Below are 22,262 nucleotides of genomic sequence, written 5' to 3'. Positions count from 1 at the left end.
ATGTTCAACAAGAATTGTATTCATTTCCTTACTTATGTAACTGTAACACCTCTGTATATATCACCTTTACAATAAAAAAAATTTTGAGAGAAAAGTACATTTAAGAGAAAGTAATCAATGAACTGTAATGGTTAATTTTTCATTTGACTCTGAATGAATGAAGGTTTCTAGGATTTCTTGACCTCTTTTCTTGATAGTTTCATCTCTCATAACAGAGAGAACACACAAAAAGAAGACAATGACATTGAAACTAATGTTTAAAAACCACAGTAGGTTATGAAATATTTTTGAGCAACCATCATGGCCAGTGCTGGGCTAGGAAAAAGGAATTGTGGAAGACAGTGACCATTTCACAAAAATAGGTTAGATTACCCCAACCTCCAAACTGGCTCAGATTTCCTTGCTAGATACTTTTTAAACTCTGTTTATTCTCCAGTCAGTCAGCATAACCAAGTTATTTATTCAGTTTCGTCTATCTTCTCATCACATTACAAGTTCTATAAGGACATGACATCATCATATTCATTATTGTATCTTCAGTGTCTATCCCTTTTGACATAATCATCTATCCTGCATAAAAAACTACTCTAAAACTGGGCTGGGAAGGTGGCTCAGTGGTAGAGCGCTTGCCTTGCATGCATGAGGCCCTGGGTTCAATTCCTCAGCACCACATAACCAAAAAGAAAAAAGCCGGAAGTGGCACTGTGGCTCAAGTGATAGAGCGCTAGCCTTGAGCTGAAGAGTTAAGGGACAGCTCCCAGGCCCAGAGTTCAGGCCCCACAACCGGACCAAAAAAAAAAAAAGAAAAGAAAAGAAAAGAAATTTTAAAAATAAATAAATAAAATTACTCTTAAACTTGGGGAATTAAAAGAACAATTACTACTGTCCTCAGTTTTATGCATCAGGAATTTAGACAGGAACTGCATGGTCTGTCCTTGGCTGGGACCTTGGGTGGAAGACTCAGTCTGAGGAATAGAATTATCTCAAATCTTTACTCATATACTTGATAGTTGGTGCTGACTGTTGGCCTGAGGTATAATGGGCTTGTTGGCCAGAACACTTACATATAGTCACACTGTGGTCCATGCCTCTTTGCAATATGGTAGCTGGGTTCCCATATCTAGCATTTCAAGAGAAAGCAACAGGAAGAAGCTATGTTAGACTATATGACTTCACTTTGAAAGTCACACTGCATCTACCCTATTGAAGCAGAAAGCTCTACTCTGGTATCACATCAGTCAGTAAAAGACTATATTGTCACAGTGTTAAAAACAAAAAAAGTATGGATGATTGATATATGTTAGTAGTTATCTTTAGAAAACAGTATCATCCATACTATATCTGCACACAGTTGGCAACTAATAAATGCTTATTTTATAAATGATCTGATCTTTAATTAAATCAGTCTCAAAAATTTATCCACTTAAGAGTGAATCATAAAACTATTCAATTCATGAGCATGGTACAGAAATGGAAATACAGTGATCTGAGTAGCTTGCTACTTGGAAATAAATCTAAAAATGGATGTTAAAGAAAGAACAAGGATCAGGAGGTATACCTATTTAAGAATATATTATTTTATATTCATAAAAATTGGGAAAAAATTTGGAGTAACATCAGTATTGGTAATTTAAGCTTGTAGAAGTTTGTTTAAATGTGTCAGTTTGCTCTTTAGACTCACTCCCTCAAGTTACCTCAGGAATAAAATGAACTTAGTGTAAATGTCCACATACTTGAAATAAAAAGTAGAAAGACATTTTTTAAAAAGCTTAATCAAGAAATAAAAACAGGAAAAATGTCTTGATTATTTTATTGCTATTCAAAAATCAGCTTAGCAGCAAGATGCTGTATCATAAACTTGTTCTAATGCCTAGGGAGAAAAAAAAAATTAAGCTTTCAACATTCTTATGGGCAAATTGAAACAATTCATGTAAATAATGTAAAATCATGTTTAAGATACTGCCTCAGCTGTAAACTCAAACAACAGATATATAAATATAAAAAAGATACAAATTCAAAAGTAAGATAAATCTCTCCACAGATTTTTAAAATGTTAACACTTTCATAATTACTGATCCATTGATGGCCATACACGAACACCAAAGATTAAGACATAGCAAGAAGTGCCTCCTATGGGACACTAAAAGTACACCACTCATGGGTGGTAAGCAGCACAACTTCTAGAAACCTATGCTGAGCTGAGCTGTGGCTCACACAATAATAAAATATGGAAGAAGATGCTACCTTGTTACCTGAGGCTAAATAGGATATAGAAAGTGATAGTATGTCCAAAAAATAAATCAACCTGACTTGGCCACATTGGCAAGATCCCCAATAACAGCAGAGCAAGAATTATTTGTGACCAGTATATTATATGGCTCTGGTCCAGAGATCCTTAGGGGCCTGGTAGATTGGTAGATGGGACTTTAAAAACACTAAAAAGACATGGATAGGTCAGGTAGGAGGTGAAGTGTGGAGACTCTCATACTCCCAATGAGCAAGTGAAGACATGTAATGTTATGAAATTTAGTGAATAGTCTAAATATGAACTTGACCAAAAGAAAATTCAAATAATAAGACAATGCAAAAAGGTAAGCCAGGTACCAGTAGTTCACGTCTATAATCCTAGCTATTCAGGAGGCTAAGATCTGAGGATCATAGTTCAAAGCAAGACCAGGCAGGAAAGTCTGAGACTCTTATATTCAATTAAACATCAAAAAGCCAGAAGTAGATCTGTGGCTCAAATGGTAGAGCACTAGCCTAGAGCAATAAAGCTCAGAGACACAGCCCAGTCCCTGAGTTCAAGCCCCAGAACCAGTACCCAAAAAACAGTAATGTAAGTTTGACATAGAGCAATATTCTCTTTTTTAAAAGGTGGGGGAGGTGTAGCTTAGTGAAAAGGCATATGATTAGCATGGGTTAAGTTCTGAGTTGCCTTTCTTTTTTGGGGGGGAGACTTTTAAAAACCAAAGCTCCTTTAATAGTTCAAAATATTTTTGTTTGCACTGCTTGCTTGTTGAACTGAATTTTCTACCTCTTAGTGAGCAGCTGAAGATTCTCTTTCAATTTGCTAATCTTTATTTCAATCTAATATTTATTTTTCTAATGAGTAATTTCAAAAATATTTCAACAAGAAAGCAGTGCAAACTGAAAAATATTTTGAATTATTGAAGGTGAATTTAGAGAAGGATTACTTGGGAGGTTTCAATTATCTAATTGGAATAGAAAAAATAAGAGAATGTTGAGGAATTGAAGAGAAGCAATATTAAGGAGAAAACTACAATGCATTTTCTAGAATTGAAAAAAGTCATGAATCCTCAGAACAAAAGTATGTGAAAATGCCCTGTAAAATATATACCAGGTGTGGTGGTGCATGCCTGTAACCCCAGCTGCTTTTGGTTCATGACTATTCCAGGCAATGTTAGCATGATAGCCTGTCTCAAAAAACAAAAGCAAAAATTCTAGGTGTGGCTCATATGGCAGTGTTCCACAAAGCCCAGGGAGTACAGGAAAAAATTGAGAAGAGGTTTTGTTGAAACTGTAGTACATTTGCTATATGGAACACTTTGAAGATCGGAGAAAGAAAGGAAGCTAGCTACATACCAACACAAATGTCAAGGGAGAAAAAAATCACATTGCTAAATAGTATACATACAAATTATCACTTAACTTATAAATTCAAGTCATAGAGCACTGTCTAAAAGCAAGCACAAGGCTCTGAGTTCAAACTCTGGTGCTGAAAAGGAAAGAAAAAATTGAGAAGTAAATAAAGTAAAATGTTAAAGGTAGGTAAAACATAGATTTTTTTTGTATAATTACTTAGGTTAGCAATTTTTTCATTAAGGAGTTTTTGAAAGATTTTTAAAAGATGTAATCAGTGTTTCCAAAAATAAACTAACTGAGCAGACATGATTCTAATAATAAAGACCGATACAAAACTTATTTATTTACAAAGATGGCTTCACAGTTCAGCAACTGAACTGAAAAAGTAGAAACAAAAGTTGGTGATTTGAGTCACATTGTCAAGTTCATGCACCCTATACTCCTGGGAAAACTGAAGCTCAGAATAAGCAGATACTTATTGGTGATTTATAGAATCATCCCTTTTATTTTTTAAAAAAATGCTAATTTGGGCATATGTAGAGCCAATACAAGACAGATCCATTCTTAGAATGTTATACATACAGTAAAATTGTAATACAGTAAAGACACTTCTTTTATGCCAGTCTTGGGGCTTGAACAGGGCCTAGGTGCTGTTCCTGAGCTTCTTGTGCTCAAGGCTAGTGTTCTACCACTTGAGCCACAGCTCTACTTCTGGCTTTTTTTAGAAGTTTATTGAGTAGCGAGGATTACAGGCATGAACCACCAGCTAGTTACAAGTCATTTGGGGAAGGTCACAGAGTCTGTGGTGGAGGCCTTTTTTCTGCTTCAAGCTTCTCAACACAAAGAAAAGAAATGAGTAGTATACACACACATGGAAAGTTACAACCAGTAACTTGAGAAGAATCTAGGAGATTGACAACCTTCACTACCAAAATTTATACAGGTGTATTTTATACCTACATCATTGGTCATGGTCCTTTCTTTCCTCTCCCTTATGAGAAGTGTCGTATATGCAGAAAAGCTGATAGAGTAGTGAACACTGCCGTCCACCAAAACAGCTATTAACATTTTGCTTTGTTTGCCTCTCACACCCCCAATATGGATTTTTGTGGTTATTTTTATTGAAAACTAAGTAAAAGCAAATATTTTAGTTGAGAGTAAGTTGCCAAAAGTACACCTTCCCCAAAATATCTCACCACATATCATCTAAGAAGAACCATAATACTACTGTCACACTTAAGAAAGTTATCAATAATTTCATATTGCCACCTGAGACTCAGGCTACATTCAGTGTTCCCAGTTGTCTCAATAACTTGGTTTTTTGTTTTGTGAAACAGTCTCCTTATATATGCTAATCTGGCCTCAAATTTTCAGTCATCTTGCCTGGGAGTACTGGGATTATAGGCTGCAGCACTGTTCCCAGCCCAAGAATGTCTTTGATGAATAGCTTAGGTTGTCATTGATTTTGTTCTCTTTTATTTTCCTGCACTAATATCCTTCAAGGTTCTCAATTCATTGGTTGTTATGATGAAGGAGGGAAATACATTTTCTAGAAAAGCAAGACTGGAAGAAGATCCAACTTACTTCTTCATCAGCTTCTTTTCCTGTTGTATACCAGGCTGAGATTTTAACTGGCCTCATGGTGGACAGCCCTGAAGATGCTGGGAAGGCAGCCTTAATCCTTCTGCAACGGGGATGCCAGGTCGTAGTCATCACCTTAGGAGCTGCAGGATGCGTGACACTATCACAAAAGGAGCCTGTCCCAAAGCACATCCCCACAGAGACAGTCAAGGCTGTGGATACCACGGTAGGTTTTGCCCTTTTAAAAATTATTTTTTTGGGGGGTGGAGGGGGGAGTAGTTGTAGAGATGGGAGGGAAGGGATGGTAGGGGAAAAACAGAGAAGGCAACAGTGCTTGATAAGAAATGTACTCATTACCTTGCTCATGTGATTGTAACCCCTCTGTACAGTATTTTCACAATAAAAAGCATTTTAAAAAATCATTTTTGATCCTTGAAAATCATTGTTAAATAATTAAGATACAAGTATCTAAATTTTTTGATAATGAGATAAAGACTGATAAGGTAGATAAGATAGATAAAGATGATGAGGTAGAAAAAAAAACAGTACCCAAGTCCTGGTGACTCACACCTGTAATCCTAGCTACTCAGGAGGCTGAGATCTGAGGATCACAGTTCAAAGCCAGCCAGTCTATGGGACTCTTATCTCTAGTTAATTGCCAGAAAGCCAGAAGTAGTGCTGTGGCTCAAAATGGCTGAGTGCTAGCTTTGACCAAAAGAGTTTAGGGACTATGCCGAGGCCCTGAGTTCAAGCCCCACAACAAACCACAGAGGAAAAAGAAAAAGAAACTGTATTATAATCCTCCTCTAAATCACTGTGGGACTTTAGATCAATCACTAAACCTGTATGAACTTTAGTTTCTTTGTCCAGAATATCAGAATATCACTAAACTTATACTTGCCTTACTTATATACAATTAATCTTTGATTCATTCAATAAATTACTATTTATTGGAAACCTGTTATGGGCCAGTCATACATTAGATGCTTAGAAATATAGTAATGAACAAGCAAAAATCTTCATCCTCCTCGAGCTTAGACTCCATCCAGCCAGTAAACAAATAGCCATGTCTTACTAACCTTTTGTGTGGAAGGAATGGCAAGGAACATTAACAGAAATCATTCTTTGAGCCAACAAATGAGAAGAGCTTCTATTTACTACATGTCTCTTTTTCAGATATCTCATTTAATATTCATAACTAGCCAGGTACCAGTGATTTACACCTACAATCCTAGCTACTCAGGAGGCTGAGATCTAAGGATCTCAGTTTGAAGTCAGCCTGGGAGAAAAGGTCCATGAGATTCTTATCTCTAATTAATCGACTAAAAGCTAGAAATGGGGATTTGGCTTAAGTGGCAGAGCACCAACCTTGAGCAAAAACACTAAGGGAATGTACCCAGGCCCTCAGTTAGAGCCCCAAAACCAGCACAAAAAAAAAAAATTATACTTGTAACGATTACATGAGACAGATACTGTTATTATCCTCATTTTATAAATGAAGAAATTTGTTCAGGGTCACATTGCTAATAAGTAATAGAGCTGGAGTTCAAAAGCAGTCCTGTATTCCCCACACAAATATTTTGATGTAAGGCACTATACTAAGGTCAAGTCAGGGTTACAAAGCAGAAATGAGAAGGAAAATAATGAAGATAAGGCTCCATGCTTTCCCCACAGCTAGGGAAATCAAAGTTATTTGTTTATTTGTTTTTATATGTTTTTTTATTGTAGAAATACTATTCAGAGGGGTAACAGTTACATGAGTAAGGTAATGAGTACATTTCCTGTCGAGCATTCTTACCCCCTCCTTTGTCCCCTACTCTCCCTTTCCTCCCTACCTCCCCAACTCCTGCCCCACCCCCCAGTTGTAAAGTTCCTTTTCAACATAGTGTCTTGTAAGTCTCATTGTTACAATGGGTCAACCAGTATCCTTGTTTCAGCATTTTATTTCCTTTCCCCTCCTCAAATTAGAAAAATGTATATACAAGATGCAGGGCACCGGAAAAAGCTATGTACATATGACCACATAAGATGATGCTAAGCAAAAGGAACCCCAAGAGGGACACAAGAGGTTTTTTTTACCTTTGTCGCTGTTGTTTTTAATGTACTATGTAATATTTTTGTTTCTTTTGTATGTTCTTCCCCCATGGTATAACCCCTGTTGTCAAAGTTGTTTGTTTAATGTTGGAATAGAAGAGAGCTGATTAGAAAAATAAGTAAATTTCAGGGACAAGAAGAGTTGAGAAGAAAAAGATTAGAGTTTTTATTTATAAGAAACTGGCATATGGGGCTGGGAATGTGGCTTAGTGGTAGAGTGCTTGCCTTATATGCACAAAGCCTTGGGTTCAATTCCTCAGTACCATATAAACAGAAAAAGCCAGAAGTGGTGCTGTGGCTCAAGTGGTAGAGTGCTAGCCTTGAGCAAAAGAAGCTCAGGGCTAGTGTCCAAGCCCTGAGTTCAAGCTCCAGGACTAGCAAAAAAAAAAAAAAAAAAGAAAAAGAAAGAAACTGATATATGATTACTTATTCACAAAATGTGTCTAGTTTGTTTTTATTCTGAAAAATAGCTTTAAATGTTAGGCCATTTATTGAAAAAGACTGAGGCGAGATCTAATGATGATACAGATATTAATATGCTTTGAAAAAATATGAGCAAAAAAACTGCTTCACAACATGAAGGGACTGTCCTGGTTGAAAACATGCTACATCTAAGTATTTTCCAAATTGTGCTTTGTCTTCTTATTGTCTTCAGAAGTAGTCTTTTCTGAAACCAGTTGAGGTTTTTTGTTTTGTTTCTATTTTATAAAGACAAGACCTTTAATTTGAGAGGTTCCTAATTATTTCAGTACTCTATTAGACCAAAACTGAAGTGTGAAGAGCTTACTTTCTTGCTGGAGTGAATTGTAGAGCCCCAAGGGTGTTCAGCCTATGAGGTACACAAGTGGCTCAGCTTCTCTGTCTACTCTGTTTACTTCAGTGATGTGTGTGCATTAGTCATGACTCCTTTTGGGTGTAAGCAGCAAAAGTACAACTCTTAACAGGTTTATTTAGTGCACACAATTCCAGTGCTCAAAGATGGGGCAGAATAAGCTATGAAAGTCTGCTTTCCTTGTTATGAGCTCTGAAATCAAGGAAATCCTATTCTGCTGTGATCCCTGGCAGCTCTGTGCTACACTGTGTCCCACATCATGTCCCTATCCCAGTGTCACACACATATCAAAGAACTCCTACCAGACGATGAGAAAGTAGATGCTGGCTAGACAAGCAATTCATGCCACAGAATGGTCATATCCAAATGTACTGCATGTGCATTAGACTGAATTAGGAAAAAACTAGCCTTGCAAATGTCTAAATAATAGTAATAATCATCCAAATAAAAATTGAGTGTCCTAGATCCTGAGCAATCACAGCTTTAAGAAATAAATATGGCATTGTTCACTAAGAGAGTTTTCATTCACCAAACAAATACTAATTGAGGTCTAATTACATACCTAAATAGAGAAAGGAAAAGGAAAAGAAATCTTTCCATATCTGGTGTTGTTGAATAGAGATTTTTAGTTTCCTTACAGAGTTTGAAGATTAATTAGTAATTAGTATGTAGAAAACTGAGGAGCTGGAAATGGCACTGTGGCTCAAGCGGTAGATTGCTTGCCTTGAGCTGAAGAGCTGAGAGACAGCACCTAAGCCCAGAGTTCAAGCCCCATGACCGACAAAAAAGAAAAAAAGAAAACTGGGGAACTAGAAAACATGGAGTTAGTTTTCTCCCATAGGTCATTTGGAATTAAGAAGAGACATTCATGATTAAATAAATAGAATATTTGTATATCACATGGCTTTAAATGCATGACCATAACAATTAAGTGCCAATTAGTGATTTAACAAAAAATTAAGATTATAGTCATACTGTATAAAGGATTAATTAAATCAGTGTGTATTTCTATGTACATAGACTACATACTCATCTTCCATAGATAGAATCTAGAGGTATTATCTAAATCTGATTCTAAAGTGAGAATGTAAGCATACAACTACAAATATAAGTACTAAAAGAAAAACGTTAAATTTTACCTCATGGAAATGGGAATGAAGGAAATGGAGCATTTGTACTTTAAGTCTTCGAATTTTCAACAACAAAAAAAAATCATATTGAGACCGTTCCAAACCCACTAAAATAACCATAATCAAAAAACAAAAAATAAGTGTGCACCAGTCCACAAAGTGCAAGCCAGTCGAGCACCAAGAGCATGCCAGCCCACCAAGCATGAGCCAGTCCAGAGCCATGAGCATGCCAGTCACAGCCACAGCCCCTCACCCCATGGGAAGTAGACTCTAGTCTAGGACTAGGACTGAGAAGGCGCTAGCCTGGGATTCTAGTGGGGACAATCTCTTGTGCCGCCCTCTAGTAGCCCACCCTGTCAAGGGCAATTCCTGTCCCAATGCAGGCAGGGGGGGAGGGACACACACAAACACACAAAACCTCCCATTAAAGCATAGTGGGAACCTGTCACTCTCCCCCTGCTCAAAGGAGATCTGGGTGCTAGAACACTGCTTCCAGCCCCTCTGGAAATAGACACCAGTTCAGGATTTGGGCAAGAATGAGTTCCCCACTACAACTAGCAGGAATCCACCTATCCCAGAAACAGAATCAGGCCAGGACAATAAACTGCTGTGCCACCCACCAAGCCTAAACCAAGGCCAGCACACCAGACTTCCCTGTGCACTACAGGGCCCTAACAACTGACCAGTACACATTTCTCTATCCATACCACCCTGAGCGGAAGGTTGCCAAATGGGAAGTCTGACAGAGATCCATCCTTCAAATCACACTCTACCAACACACTTCACCACATCCTTAACAACATTGACAATCCCTGAACCCAAATGCATAAATCACAACAAATGATTACAAAATTCACGAACAATCGAGACAACAAACCAAATCCAAAACCAACAACAATCCATAGGAAATCCTAGTGCGAGTGAAGGAAAAGAAATAGAGGACAAAAGAACCATCAAAGTAATGAGAGAACTGCCTGCTGAAATAAAAGGGGATATTCAAAAACAAATAAAAGAATGCAAGGGGAAAATGACAAAGAACATGCAAGTCATATAACAAGATATGGAGAGAAAGATAGAAGTGCTACACACCTCATTAAAAGACTAAATTAACTCCATGAGAACTGGCCTCAACAAAGAACTTGGAAGGATAAAAGTTTTAATATCCCTATTGCAAATCATAGTTGAATGTCTAGGCAATAGAATAAGTGAAGTGGAAAGCAAAGTATCAGAAGTTCAGGATAAAATGGGAATTAAAACATATCAAAGGCATGGGAATAAAAACACTCAAAACATAACAAAAGGATATCAGACAATCAGCAGACTCAGCCTAAAGATCAAATTTACACAGTCAGGATTGATGAGGGGGAAGAATTCAAAACTAAAGATATTGAAAACCTGTTCAATAAAATAATAACAGAAGACTTCCCCAGTCTCATCAGAGAAAATTTCACACACGTGACAGGCATACATAACTCCCAGTAGACAGGATCCAAGAAGAAATGTTTCTAGACACATCATAGTTGACACACTGGACTTAAAAAATAAGGAATTAATTTTACATGCAGCACAATCAAAGTAGTTATATACATTGGAAAGATCAAAATCACTGCAGATCTCTCCACACAAACTCTCAATGCAAGGAGAGCCTGGAATGGTATCATTGAAGTCCGGAAGATCAACAACTGCCAATCTAAACTAGTGTACCCAGTAAAAATGTCATTCACAATTGATGGTGAAACTGAAACATTCTATGACAAAAATTAAAGGAATTCATGAACACTAAACCAGAATTACAAAGAATACTAAAGGGAAGCTCCAATCTGAAGAAAAAAAATCAAAGTCAAGGAAACACATTAGACATAAATCACTAGAAGACTAGTTTAATAAGCACAGGAAGACTAGTAAGCACAGGAAAAGAAAGACACAAAATATAGGAAATTAAGAAAATGGCAGGAAACATGACACATCTTTCTGTAATAACCTTATACTTAACAGACTCAATTCCCCAGTCAAAAGAAGTAGAGCAGTAGAATGGATCAAAAACAAGTCCCATCTATTTGTGGTCTCCAAGAGACCCATTTCACAGTCAAACACAAAAACAAATCCTGAGTGAAAAGATAGGATAGAAAAAGATTTTTCATGTAAATACATCCTGCAAAAAGGCAGGAGTAACCATTATTGGTATCTGATAAAAATGTACTGTTTGTCTCTGAACTTGGCTTACCTCACTTAACATGATTTGTTCCAGTTCCATCCATTTCCCTGCAAATGACATTATTCTTTCTAATGACTGTGTAAAATTCCATTGTGTGGGCTGGTTCCATATCTTGGTATTGTCATATTCAGGGTAGATGCCCAGGAGTGGTATGGCTGGGTCGTGGGGAAGGTCTATGCTTAGATTTTGAGAAATCTCCAGACTGCTGTCCAGAGTGGTTCTGCTAGTTACATTCCCACCAGCAGTGCAGTGGGTTCCTTTTTTTCCCACATCCCCACCAACATTTGTTGTTGTTTGAATTCATAATGTTGGTCAATCTTACTGGGGTGAGATGGAATCTCAGTTGTTTTAATTTGCATTTTGCTTTATGCCAAGGATGATGAGCATTTCCTCATGTCTTTCTTTGCCATTCTAACATCTTCTAACTAGTATCTCCTTAGCTCCTTGCCCATTTATTGATTTTGGTATGTTAAACCAGTCTTGTATCTATGGGATGAAACCTACCTGGTCATAACATAAGATTTTATATATAACACAGTGTAATTAGTATGCCTACATACACTGGCTCTAAAGGGACTCACCTTTCCTATTCTTTGTTCCTTTTCTTCTGTCTATTACCCTTGAGTCCTGTAGTATTCATTGTTGCTGGTGAAGCTGTAAATACTATAGTATAGTGGTGTAGATGTCCACAAAATCCTTCAAATCTTGACCTTGGGAGACTGTTGATATCACTACTCAAAATACTTTCAAGCCCTAAGCTCTGAGTTCAAGTTCCAGTACTGTCACACCCAAAACAATAAGCAGGCTCCTTGATGTAGGACAACTTCTGAATGGACAGACCCCCACACAAAAGAAACAAGTCTACATTACCTTATTTTTCTGGGCAGTTGAGGTTCCTTATGTCTACATATTTCACTACATACTTTGACAAGTTCTTTTTCTTAATCTTTCTAAAAAACAATTTTCCTCAAAATATGTTACTTTATACAGTTCCGTTTAGAAATATCAGAATAAATGTCAAACTTCACTGTTTCCGTTCATCATTCAAATGTACAGCAGATCTTCAAAGAAACTTTCCTCATGTTCAAGTTTTCTTTCTGAATGAATATGTTTATATATTTCAGTTTAACTCTTTAATCCTCATTTTCACAATTAATAGTATACCAAATGGTATACTTTCCCACAATTCTTACATTTGGTTAATGGGTGACCTGGAAAAGTTGTAAAAGGAACTAGACAGTAGGTGGTAACCTGTTTTAGTTGTTCATGTGCTTCCTCATACATGTCCTGAATGGAAGAGCTAAGGAATGGAGGAGCACATGATACAGTGCTGTGATTGAATTCTGTTCCCACCAAAATCCACACATGGAAGCTCTATTTCTAGTAACTGAATTTAGAGGTGAGTCTATATGGAAGCAGTTAAGGTTATATTCAGTTTTAGGGTAGTATCCTGGTCTTTACAAGGATTAGTGGGAAAATAACACATCAGAGAACTCATACTCTCATACACTGTTAGTGGGAACATAAACTAGTACAACCACTCTGGAACTCAGTATGGGTATATATCTAAAGAAGTGTAAATTAGGGGCTGGGAATGTGGCTCAGTGGTAGAGTGCTTGCCTAGCATGCATGAAGTCCTGGGTTCGATTGCTCAGTACCATATAAACAGAAAAAGCCGGAAGTGGCTCTATGGCTCAGATGGTAGAGTGCTAGCCTTGAGCAAAAGAAGCTCAGGCCCTGAGCACCAGCAAAAAAAAAAAGTGTAAATCACTATACAAGAGAGGTAGCTGCATACCCATGCTTATTATGCTTATTGTAGCTCTGTTCACACTACCCAAGTTGTGAAATCATCAAAAGTACCCAGCAGTCAAATTTTGTTCCATTGAACCTATTTTAGAAACCTCAACTGCTAAACTCTAAAAGCAAGTGACATGATTTCTCTTTTTATTTTTATTAGCATAACATTATTTATACAACGATGGTTTCATTGTAACATTTCCATACATGCCTACAATGTACTACCATCCATATCCTGTTGTGCTCTCCCCTGTCCCACTCCCTGCTTCTGAAAACATTTTTAGGGGCTGGGAAGGTGGCTTAGCAGTAGAGCACTTGCCTCACATGCCTGAGGCCCTGAGTTCAATTCCTCAGCACCACATACACAGGGAAAAAAAAGCTGGAAGTGGCACTGTGGCTCAAGTGGTAGAGTGCTAGCCTTGAGCTGAAGAGCTGAGGGACAGTGCCCAGGCCCAGAGTTCAGGCCCCACGACCGACCCAAAAAAAAAAATCAATAGGTTTCCTTGTACAATAGTTATTCTTTTTGAACATTATTGGCTTTCAAATTGAAAGGAAGAAAAACACTTCTACTTCCCTACCTAGAAAACTGCTAAGTCATCCTCAAGACCCAGCTCAGAGAGTCCTTTTTGGACAACCCCAATTCTTGGCATATAATATCAGAAGTCAGTAAATAACTAAAGAGTTCTAGCTCCTTTGGAGAGTAATGTGAGTGCAAAAGTCATTCCATTCCACCTTCTTATGCCTCAGTTTCCTCTGGGGATTAGACTTACAGGATGACTTACATTCCTTTCATTCTCCACTTAAGATGCCTAAAGAAATAAAGCTGAGGCACCACTGAACATCTACAGTGATTTAAAGGAAAAATTAGGGGCTGGGAATGTGGCTTAGTGGTAGAGTGCCTGCCTAGCATGCATGCAGCTCTGGGTTTGATTCTTTAGTGCCACATAAACAAAAAAATAAAAGAAATTAGAAGAGAAAAATTATTTAAAATTAAAAAATTATCCAGTTTTCCATTTTAAAACATACTCAGATTGTTTGCCTGCAGTCATAAAAGGCCTAACCAAAAATATTAAGTTACAGAGAACGAATAATATCTCTGAAACTAGTATCAGAGAATGAAGAGAACAGAAGTGACGTTTTGAAATAGCCCTCCTAACCTTAGGAATGATAATGATCCAATTCTTCTGCCAAAACTCTACTGCCATTGACTGTCAGAAAATATGAAGAAGACAAAAAAAAAAGCTCTTTACTACACAGAGAGGACAGAGGATAGGGTAATTGCTAAGGAAACCAGGCACAAGACATCTGTCATGCCCAAGGGACCATATTAGCTCTATTATATTACTTCCACATCAGCAGATCATCTCATTTATTAGCTAATCAGGCAGACTTCAATATATGAAATTATCTCTTTTAATCCTGCATGTAATCAGTTGCAAACACAGGGCTCTAAAAATCTAATTGTAACTCCTTACCAGAAATGTCATCTTCACTTTGAAGAATTGAAACAAGGCTAAATGTGAGGTTGTTTTCCAATTCTCACAAAGTACTGTCCCATATTAGACTGGATGTGCAAGTGTCCAGTGGCTCACACTGCCACTGTTCACTGAGGGGATGTGGGCCCCAGCATTAATTTCAGGACTCAGGAATGACCCAAGACTAAAGAAAGATTATGATCATAGAGAACAGAACATGAAGGTAGAGAAGAAAGTCATTTCAGCCTTAGCAAAAGTGAGAAAGATAGGAATCTAGATTTTGAATATTTTGTGGGACTAGACAGGAAATAGTCCCTCTTTCCAGCAGGAAGGGCTGACAGAGGCTATAGCACGTGCTTACTCATCTACCTTAAGACTTTTCCTCCTAGCATCCTACTCCCCTCACTCCTCCTTAAGCAACCTAGTTATCAGTACAACATGGCAGCGCACCATAGTTTTCTTGCCGATATCCTGGACTGCTGTGGTGGTATTGCCAGGACTGCACTGGCAATGTTCTAAGTGCTTTCTATGGTATAGTGGTAGTTAGGGAACACCTGAAACTATGAGGAAGTGAAATATTGTTTCAGATTATAGAGCCCAGAAACTTGTAGCCATGCCCCTCAACCTTTGTTCCCCACTATTGCCAATGGAATTGAGCAAAGAAACAGAAAAACAGGTGGCTCACAGTTTACTGAACATCTACCCACCTTTTATATTAAATTATGTATACTGTGTATTTTCTATGTTGGTGGCATGTCCTCTGTGGGACTACACTGTTAATGGCATGAATGCTTTCTATGTGTGTGCGAACATGCACATATGTGTGTGTGCATGAGTGCATGTGTATGCATACTACATTGAGATAGATTAAGGTGGTAACCCTTTAAAACAAGTCTCTATTGCTTTTCTCTTCCTGCTTCAGTCTCTTAAAAATATACTCAGCCTGAGCCGGGCGCTGGTGGCTCACGCCTGTAATCCTAGCTACTCAGGAGGCTGAGATCTGAGGATCGAGGTTCAAAGCCAGCCCGGGTAAGAGAGACCGTGAGACTCTTATCTCCAATAAACCACCAGAAAACCGGAAGTGGCGCTGTAGCTCAAGTGGTAGAGCGCTCGCCTTGAGCTGAAGAGCTGAGGGACAGCGCCCAAGCCCAGAGTTCAAGCCCCACGACCGATAATATATATATATATATATATATATATATATATATATATATACTCAGCCTGGTCAGGCACCAGTGGCTCACATCTGTAATCCTAGCTACTCAGGAAGCTGAGATTTGAGGATCATTCAAAGTAGCCTGGGAAGGAAAGTCCATGAGACTTTTATCTCCAATTAACCCCCAGTAAACCAGAATGGCACTGTGGATCAAGGTGGTAGAGCACTAGCCTTGAGAAAGCTCAGGGACAGCACCCAGGTCCTGAGTTCAAACTACACAAGAGGCTGAGATCAGGAAGATCATAGTTCAAGGCCAGTCCAAACTTTTTTGATATCTCCCTTCTCGGCTAAACAGATGGGCATGGTGGACATCTGTTACTCAGATAGATAGGACAAATTAAAAACAGGATCATAGTCCAGGCCAGCTTGGACAAAAAGCAACCCTATTCAAAGAAGAATGGCAACGAAAGAAAAAGAAAGAAAGAAAGAAAGGAAAAAGAAAGAAAAGAAAAAGAGAAAGAAAAAAAGAGGTGCTGGACACATGGCTGAAGTGGGGTAGAGCACTTGCCTAGCAAGTACAAGGCCCTAAATTCAAACTCTAGTACCACCACGAAAAGAAGAGGAGGAGGAGGAGGAGGAGAAATAAGAAGGGGGAATAAGAGGAGGAGGAAGAAGAAAGAAAGAGATGAAAGAGAAAGAAAGTGAAAGAAAGAAAGAAAGAAAGGAGAGAAAGGAAAGGAAGGAAGGAAGGAAGGAAGATGATGTGATTACGAGATTAAAAGAGCTCCCAGAGCTCTTTAGTTTTATATCCTTTCCCCCCACCCCCTTTGGTCAAAGCAAACCAAAATGGAAAGAAAGACTAAAATTCTCTGATAGATGACTTGCCCATGACTGTCCTTTCCTGGTAGGAAACCCCTTTTCTTCCATTTAGTGTCATCTTTACTTTTAGTTTAGTATGTTGGCATCTGTTTAGATCAACTTGTATGTGTTGACCTTGAGTTGCTATAGGAATACAAGAGCCTAAGGAGGCCTAGCAAGCTGTCCAAGAAGGTAAGGAAGGGGAGATTAAAGGATACATTGGTAATAGGTACCCAGGTAAAGGCAACGGCTCATGAAATGAGCTAAAGATTAGAAGCTAGAGATGGCATGGCATGGCATGGCTGTGCCTCTTCAAGTAGTTCTATTTACTTCTATTTAGCAAGAGTTTAGAAAGAAGAGTAGATAAGGAAGGTAACAGACAGGGTGGTAAAGGCCTTAACGTACCCCATATGAAAATCTCCACTTTGTTCTGGGGGCTACAGGAAGCCACTGAAAATTTTCAGCAAGAAGATACATCTGATCAGATTTATTCCTTATGAAAAGATAGATGTGGCTTTGGTACAGAGAACATAACGGAGATTATAAGACTGGAGGCAGGGGAAAAGGCCAGGAATTGATATATGGATCTAACTGGGACATGATAGCAACTTAGCCTAGGGAGGTGGCACTAATTAGGTTGAAAATGGAGTATCAAAGCTCTTAAGAATTCAGAGCAGTTAAATACTTAAGAGAATTCACATCTATAATCCCAGAATTCACATCTATAATCCCAGCACTTGGAAGACAGACAGGAAGATCATAAGTTTGAGGTCAGCCTAGGCTACATAGTGAAATCTAAATTCCAGACCAGTCTGAACCATATAGTGAGCTGAGAGAGAAAGAAAGGACAAAAACAAGTAAAATAGTAATATGTGCAATAAACATGGTAATTCTTTTGGTCTCGGATATTTTCAACATGTTTTGGTTCCTCTTCTTACCCACCTAAGGGCTGAAAGCTGTTTGCCCTGGGAGCATCGTATCATCTCATACATCAATATTATCTCAGCAGGCACAGGCACAGGACAAAACCTTCTGTGGCCATGTGTAGCTCCCTACCCACCCCATTTTCAGGAATCCCTTATCGGGGCAACAGACAAGCATTTGGAGCAGGAATCTATCATTTACTTTAAGTAAATAACATTTGTAGGAAATTCTTCCAATATTAGACTACTTCTGATATTTTCCCCTACCACATGTGCTTCAGGCCCTAACCTATCTCTCACTGAAACACAGCTTTCATGTATGCTTCTTTCTCTGATGAGGTGACAAATCAGCCAGAATGTGATCATTTGGATTGTTTAGGCAGAAATACCAGGTATTCCAGCCAAGGCACACACAGTGTCCTATGAATCATCCACAGTAGCTTTCAGGAGGGTAGAACAATTGCCCAGTTCCTTCCTACATTTTCACAGCATATACCTGGCTCAAGACCCAAAGTGGAGCAGAAAATGTAAGTAGAAACATTATAAATAACCCAGAGAGCCCTTTTATAACAGCAACTGCCTGCTGAGCCTATGGCCTAACAGCTCAAGCAAAAGAAAGGCTATAAATACAATATTGTGCAATGACTAAGTACTCAGAATTTGGTACATCAGCAGAAGTGGAACCTGTGGTTGGTTCTGTTATCAAATGCTTTTGCTGTTTAATAATCTGGGAGGTCTATATTAGTTAGCATGCAATCTTCACAGAGAACAATGATTTTATTTCAAGTATCTCTCACTGAAATAAAAAAGCAGCTGTTAGGAGATGAGCATTTGGCAGAAAATGTTTTAGCAAAACTTTTGTAAGATACTAAATCATACTGGATTAACTTTTCTGTCAAGAATAGTGGAGTCACAGATAAAAATGACTGCTGACCACACAAGGCAAAGCCAGGCTTTAGAACCCAGTGAATCACTAAAGGACATTTTAAATTTAAGTACCATTTATTCACTGATATGTAAGGTTATTTATATACAAAGACTTCATTAATGTTGCCTTAAGAATGGGCCCTTTTTATTCCATTTTTAGCCTGAAGATTCCAATCTCTTCCATTAATTATAGAATAAATGAATCTACCAGAGACATTTTAGGCAGAATGAGGATTTGGGGGAAATTCTCAGTCTCCATAGGACATGCTTCTATGTGGCTAGCCAGACAGCAGAGCAGTCAGTAAGAGCTGTGGCTGAAAGGGGTGCCTGCCAAGTACAGCACAAGAACCTACACCTCAGGTCCTGACAAGGCTATGGAAGACCATGGCCCATCCACGCCCGGTTGAGTGTCCACCATATGTTCTTGAGGCTGGCCAAACTAGGAGTGTACCAGTGAAAAATTGAGGTTTCTGGGCACAGCCACTTCAATCAAATAATACTATGATGGAGTTACTTTAATGTAGGCATATTGATTCAGGAACAATTTAATTCCATCAAATTATAATTCTAAGTAAAACAGAAACTGTTCTTTTTTTAATTATCAGGAAAAACAAATAGCTTTTGTGTAATTTTCTCTCCTGGAATAGAGTATATGATGGGTAAAGATAAAATGAGAGCTGGGAAAGTGGCTCAGTGGTAGAGCGCTTGCCTTGCATGCATGAGGCCCTGGGTTCAATTCCTCAGCACCACATAAGCAAAAAGAAAAAAGCTGGAAGTGGCGCTGTGGCTCAAGCGGTAGAGCGCTAGCCTTGAGCTGAAGAGCTGAGGGACAGCGCCCAGGCCCAGAGTTCAGGCCCCACGACCAGACCCAAAAAAAAAAAAAAAGAGATAAAATGAAGGGAAAGTTTTCAGAAATGACTATGGATGGCTCACAGAACGGGGCGCAGGCTTGGGCTGAGGGTGGTATGAGGCGCATAAAAAGGACAGAGTCAAGGTGCCTGCTTTATATATTAGTGATACAAGACAGTCTGCCTATATTTTTATAATATCATTTGGATGCAAATAATGGCTCAAAGCAGCTTCAGCAAAATGTTTCACCTCATGTGATAGCCCAGAGTGCACAGCAAGTCAGTGACTCTGAAAACAGACCCTGAAACCCAAGCTGGCCCCTCTGGAGCCAGTAAACAGCCTGTCAATATGAATCATTGACTGACTTGGACCAGGAACCATTTGTTGCCAATCACTGTCCCAAGCTGAGCACCACAGCCATGTGCAGGTATGAAGACTAAGAACACACTGTATCTGGCAAGGATTTTTCTTGTTCTTTGACTCATCTTTTAAATCAAACCCAGTGATGCCTGTACCTTTACAAATGGTTACTAAACATGTCTAGGATACTGTTAGGTTGAATATGAAATGTCCCCACAAGCTTATGCAGTTGGTCCCCAGATAGTGGTGCTGCTTTGAGAAATGTTGGAAATGATGGGAGGTGGGTGTCTCTGGAGGAATAGATCATTGCAGGGTGCCCTGAAGGTTATACCCAGCCCCTAAGTCCCTTTTCTCCCTCCCTCTCTTTCCTGCCCACCATGAGTGAATAGCCTCTGACAAATACTTATGTGCTATGATATTCTGCCTCACCACAGCCTAGAATCAGGGAAGGCAAACATCTGTAACTGTGAGCTCAAATAAATCCTTCCTCCCTCAAGCTGTCTGTGTCAGGTATTGTCATGCCAGTTGTGGGATAAAGGTTGATAAGTTTTTCTTGTTCTCTGGTAGTTAAAATTTAATCAATATATTCAAAATGGAAAGACCAGTGTCATTTTTAATGTCACTTACAGTCTCTTTGAGCAGTGAAATGCTGCCCTGAACAGATTCCAGCCCCACCTTACTTTGATTTTACACTTGACCTCCCATTGATCCTTCTCTGTTCTCATCTATCTAAATGAAAGCTTTAGCCCCATAAACCTCATTCCAACTAGAAATACATAATTCAAGAGGAATACTGATGTCAAAGAAGAGAAGGCACACCAATTTGTGTCAGCATTTGCTGTAAATTAAAGAGGAGTACAAGGAAAGTTTAATGTAATGTAGAATAGAAGTTAAAATAGAACCAATATTTACGCATTCCTCTGCCTCTTTCTTCCCTGCTGTGACAGGAAGGCTTGACTTTCTCCCAGCCTAAGAACTAATGTAGGACTTTTTTTCTTTCTTTCTTTTCTGTTGAGATTTTTCTATCCCCATTAAATGTTACATGTTTATCTCTGGCATCCAAAATTTGACCTTTTCACCTGTTCCTTTCTAATCACAATCGCAAAAATCAGGAGAGTAAGCGTCAGCTCCCCTTACAGCTTCATGTTTGCAGCAGAGAAAAGTGCTCTGCCTGTTCAGCTGCCATTAGTAGCTATTAATCCTTCCTTGGTACAGATTCTTTCTAATTGTGTCTCATATTGGAAAATCAAAGGTTGATAAAGATCATCTCATAATCAAATTGCAAGATGTTCCTGTACGCTCAGGAGAGTTCTGCAGCACACATCTTAGAGGGTCCTTCCCTTTGAGGTCATCCCCATGGAAAAGCTTCACATTTAGTCCCATCCAGTTGCCATTTCTGCTGGGCACCAGTTCCTTACATCTGTAATCCTTGATACTTACAAGGCTGAGGTCTAAAAGATCTAAGCCAGCTGTGTCAGAAAAGTCTGTAAGACTTCACCTCCAGTTAGCCAGCAAATAGCTAGACTGGAGTGTGGGTCCAATGGTAGAACTCCAACAGTGCACAAGAAAGCCCCCTCCCATAACACACACAGATAGAGTGTGCCATTTTTCAAAACCTATTTAGACCTCCCTATTCAAATTTCTTCAGCATAGTCACTTACTGTTTATGGTCACTGGTAGAATTCCCTAGATGATCCTATACCTAAATTCACTAGACTTTGGGTTTTCAATGATTCACTCTTTACAGAAATAAATTCCTTAGAAGAGTAGTTCTCAAATGTGGTGCCAGGCCAGCAGCACCAGTACCATCTGAGAACTCATTAGAATGCAGATCCCAAACCCCACCTTGGATTTAACAGATCAGAAACTTGGAGAGTAAAGCACAGGAAAGCATGTTTTAACAAATTCCAGACTAGTTCTGAAGTCAGATTTGAAAACCTGTGGCTTTGGAGCTACGAGTTTGTCTTTACTGAGGACATTCAAAGATTTGCTTCAAATTTTGAAGACAGCCCATTTTTTTCAAAATATTTTGGAGCAAAGATGGAATACATGTATGCCCTCCTCAGAGGACTATTTTAAAATGAATGGAGCTTTGGCCAAAGGCATTGGAATGGTATCTCCTAGCCACTGACCTTGAACCAATGTTTACACTTGACTTCTCATCTGGAAATGAAAAACTCATCCTGTCTACCTCACACATGAATCACATGTTTTGCAAACATGCCCTAAAAACTGGAAGGTAAAAGAGTACAATCACATCACTCTGCAGACAGCATTCTAGTGGTGTGAACACTGACATGGACAAAATACACCTTTTAGTCTTTATAGACCTACTAGATGTATCTCAGATTTCTGCCATCTAGGCTCATCAGGTGATCTGGTGTTGAGAGGGAAACCAGGTTTTTATTAGTGGCTACAGGAGTCTAGAAAAATACCTCCATATTCAGACAGGCCTTTGTCTC

The 22,262-nt window shown here is 38.8% G+C and overlaps 1 protein-coding gene across 1 annotated transcript in view; it reads left to right on the top strand.

Annotated features, from left to right (window-relative positions):
• The window catches only part of Rbks (ribokinase), a 66,429-nt gene that overhangs the window by 33,061 nt on the left and 11,106 nt on the right, over nt 1-22,262 (top strand). Inside the window, exon 7 of the mRNA XM_070025284.1 lies at nt 5,222-5,410. Within this exon, the coding sequence (XP_069881385.1) occupies nt 5,222-5,410 (189 nt within the window). The remainder of the gene's footprint in view (nt 1-5,221; nt 5,411-22,262) is intronic.

Source organism: Dipodomys merriami, unplaced genomic scaffold (assembly GCF_024711535.1).
Source record: "Dipodomys merriami isolate MVZ:Mamm:240054 unplaced genomic scaffold, mDipMer1.0.p SCAF_17, whole genome shotgun sequence".
NCBI classification, from domain to species: domain Eukaryota; kingdom Metazoa; phylum Chordata; class Mammalia; order Rodentia; family Heteromyidae; genus Dipodomys; species Dipodomys merriami.
The sequence above is the reverse complement of the archived record's forward strand: the minus strand, read 5'-3'. Positions and strand labels throughout refer to the sequence as shown.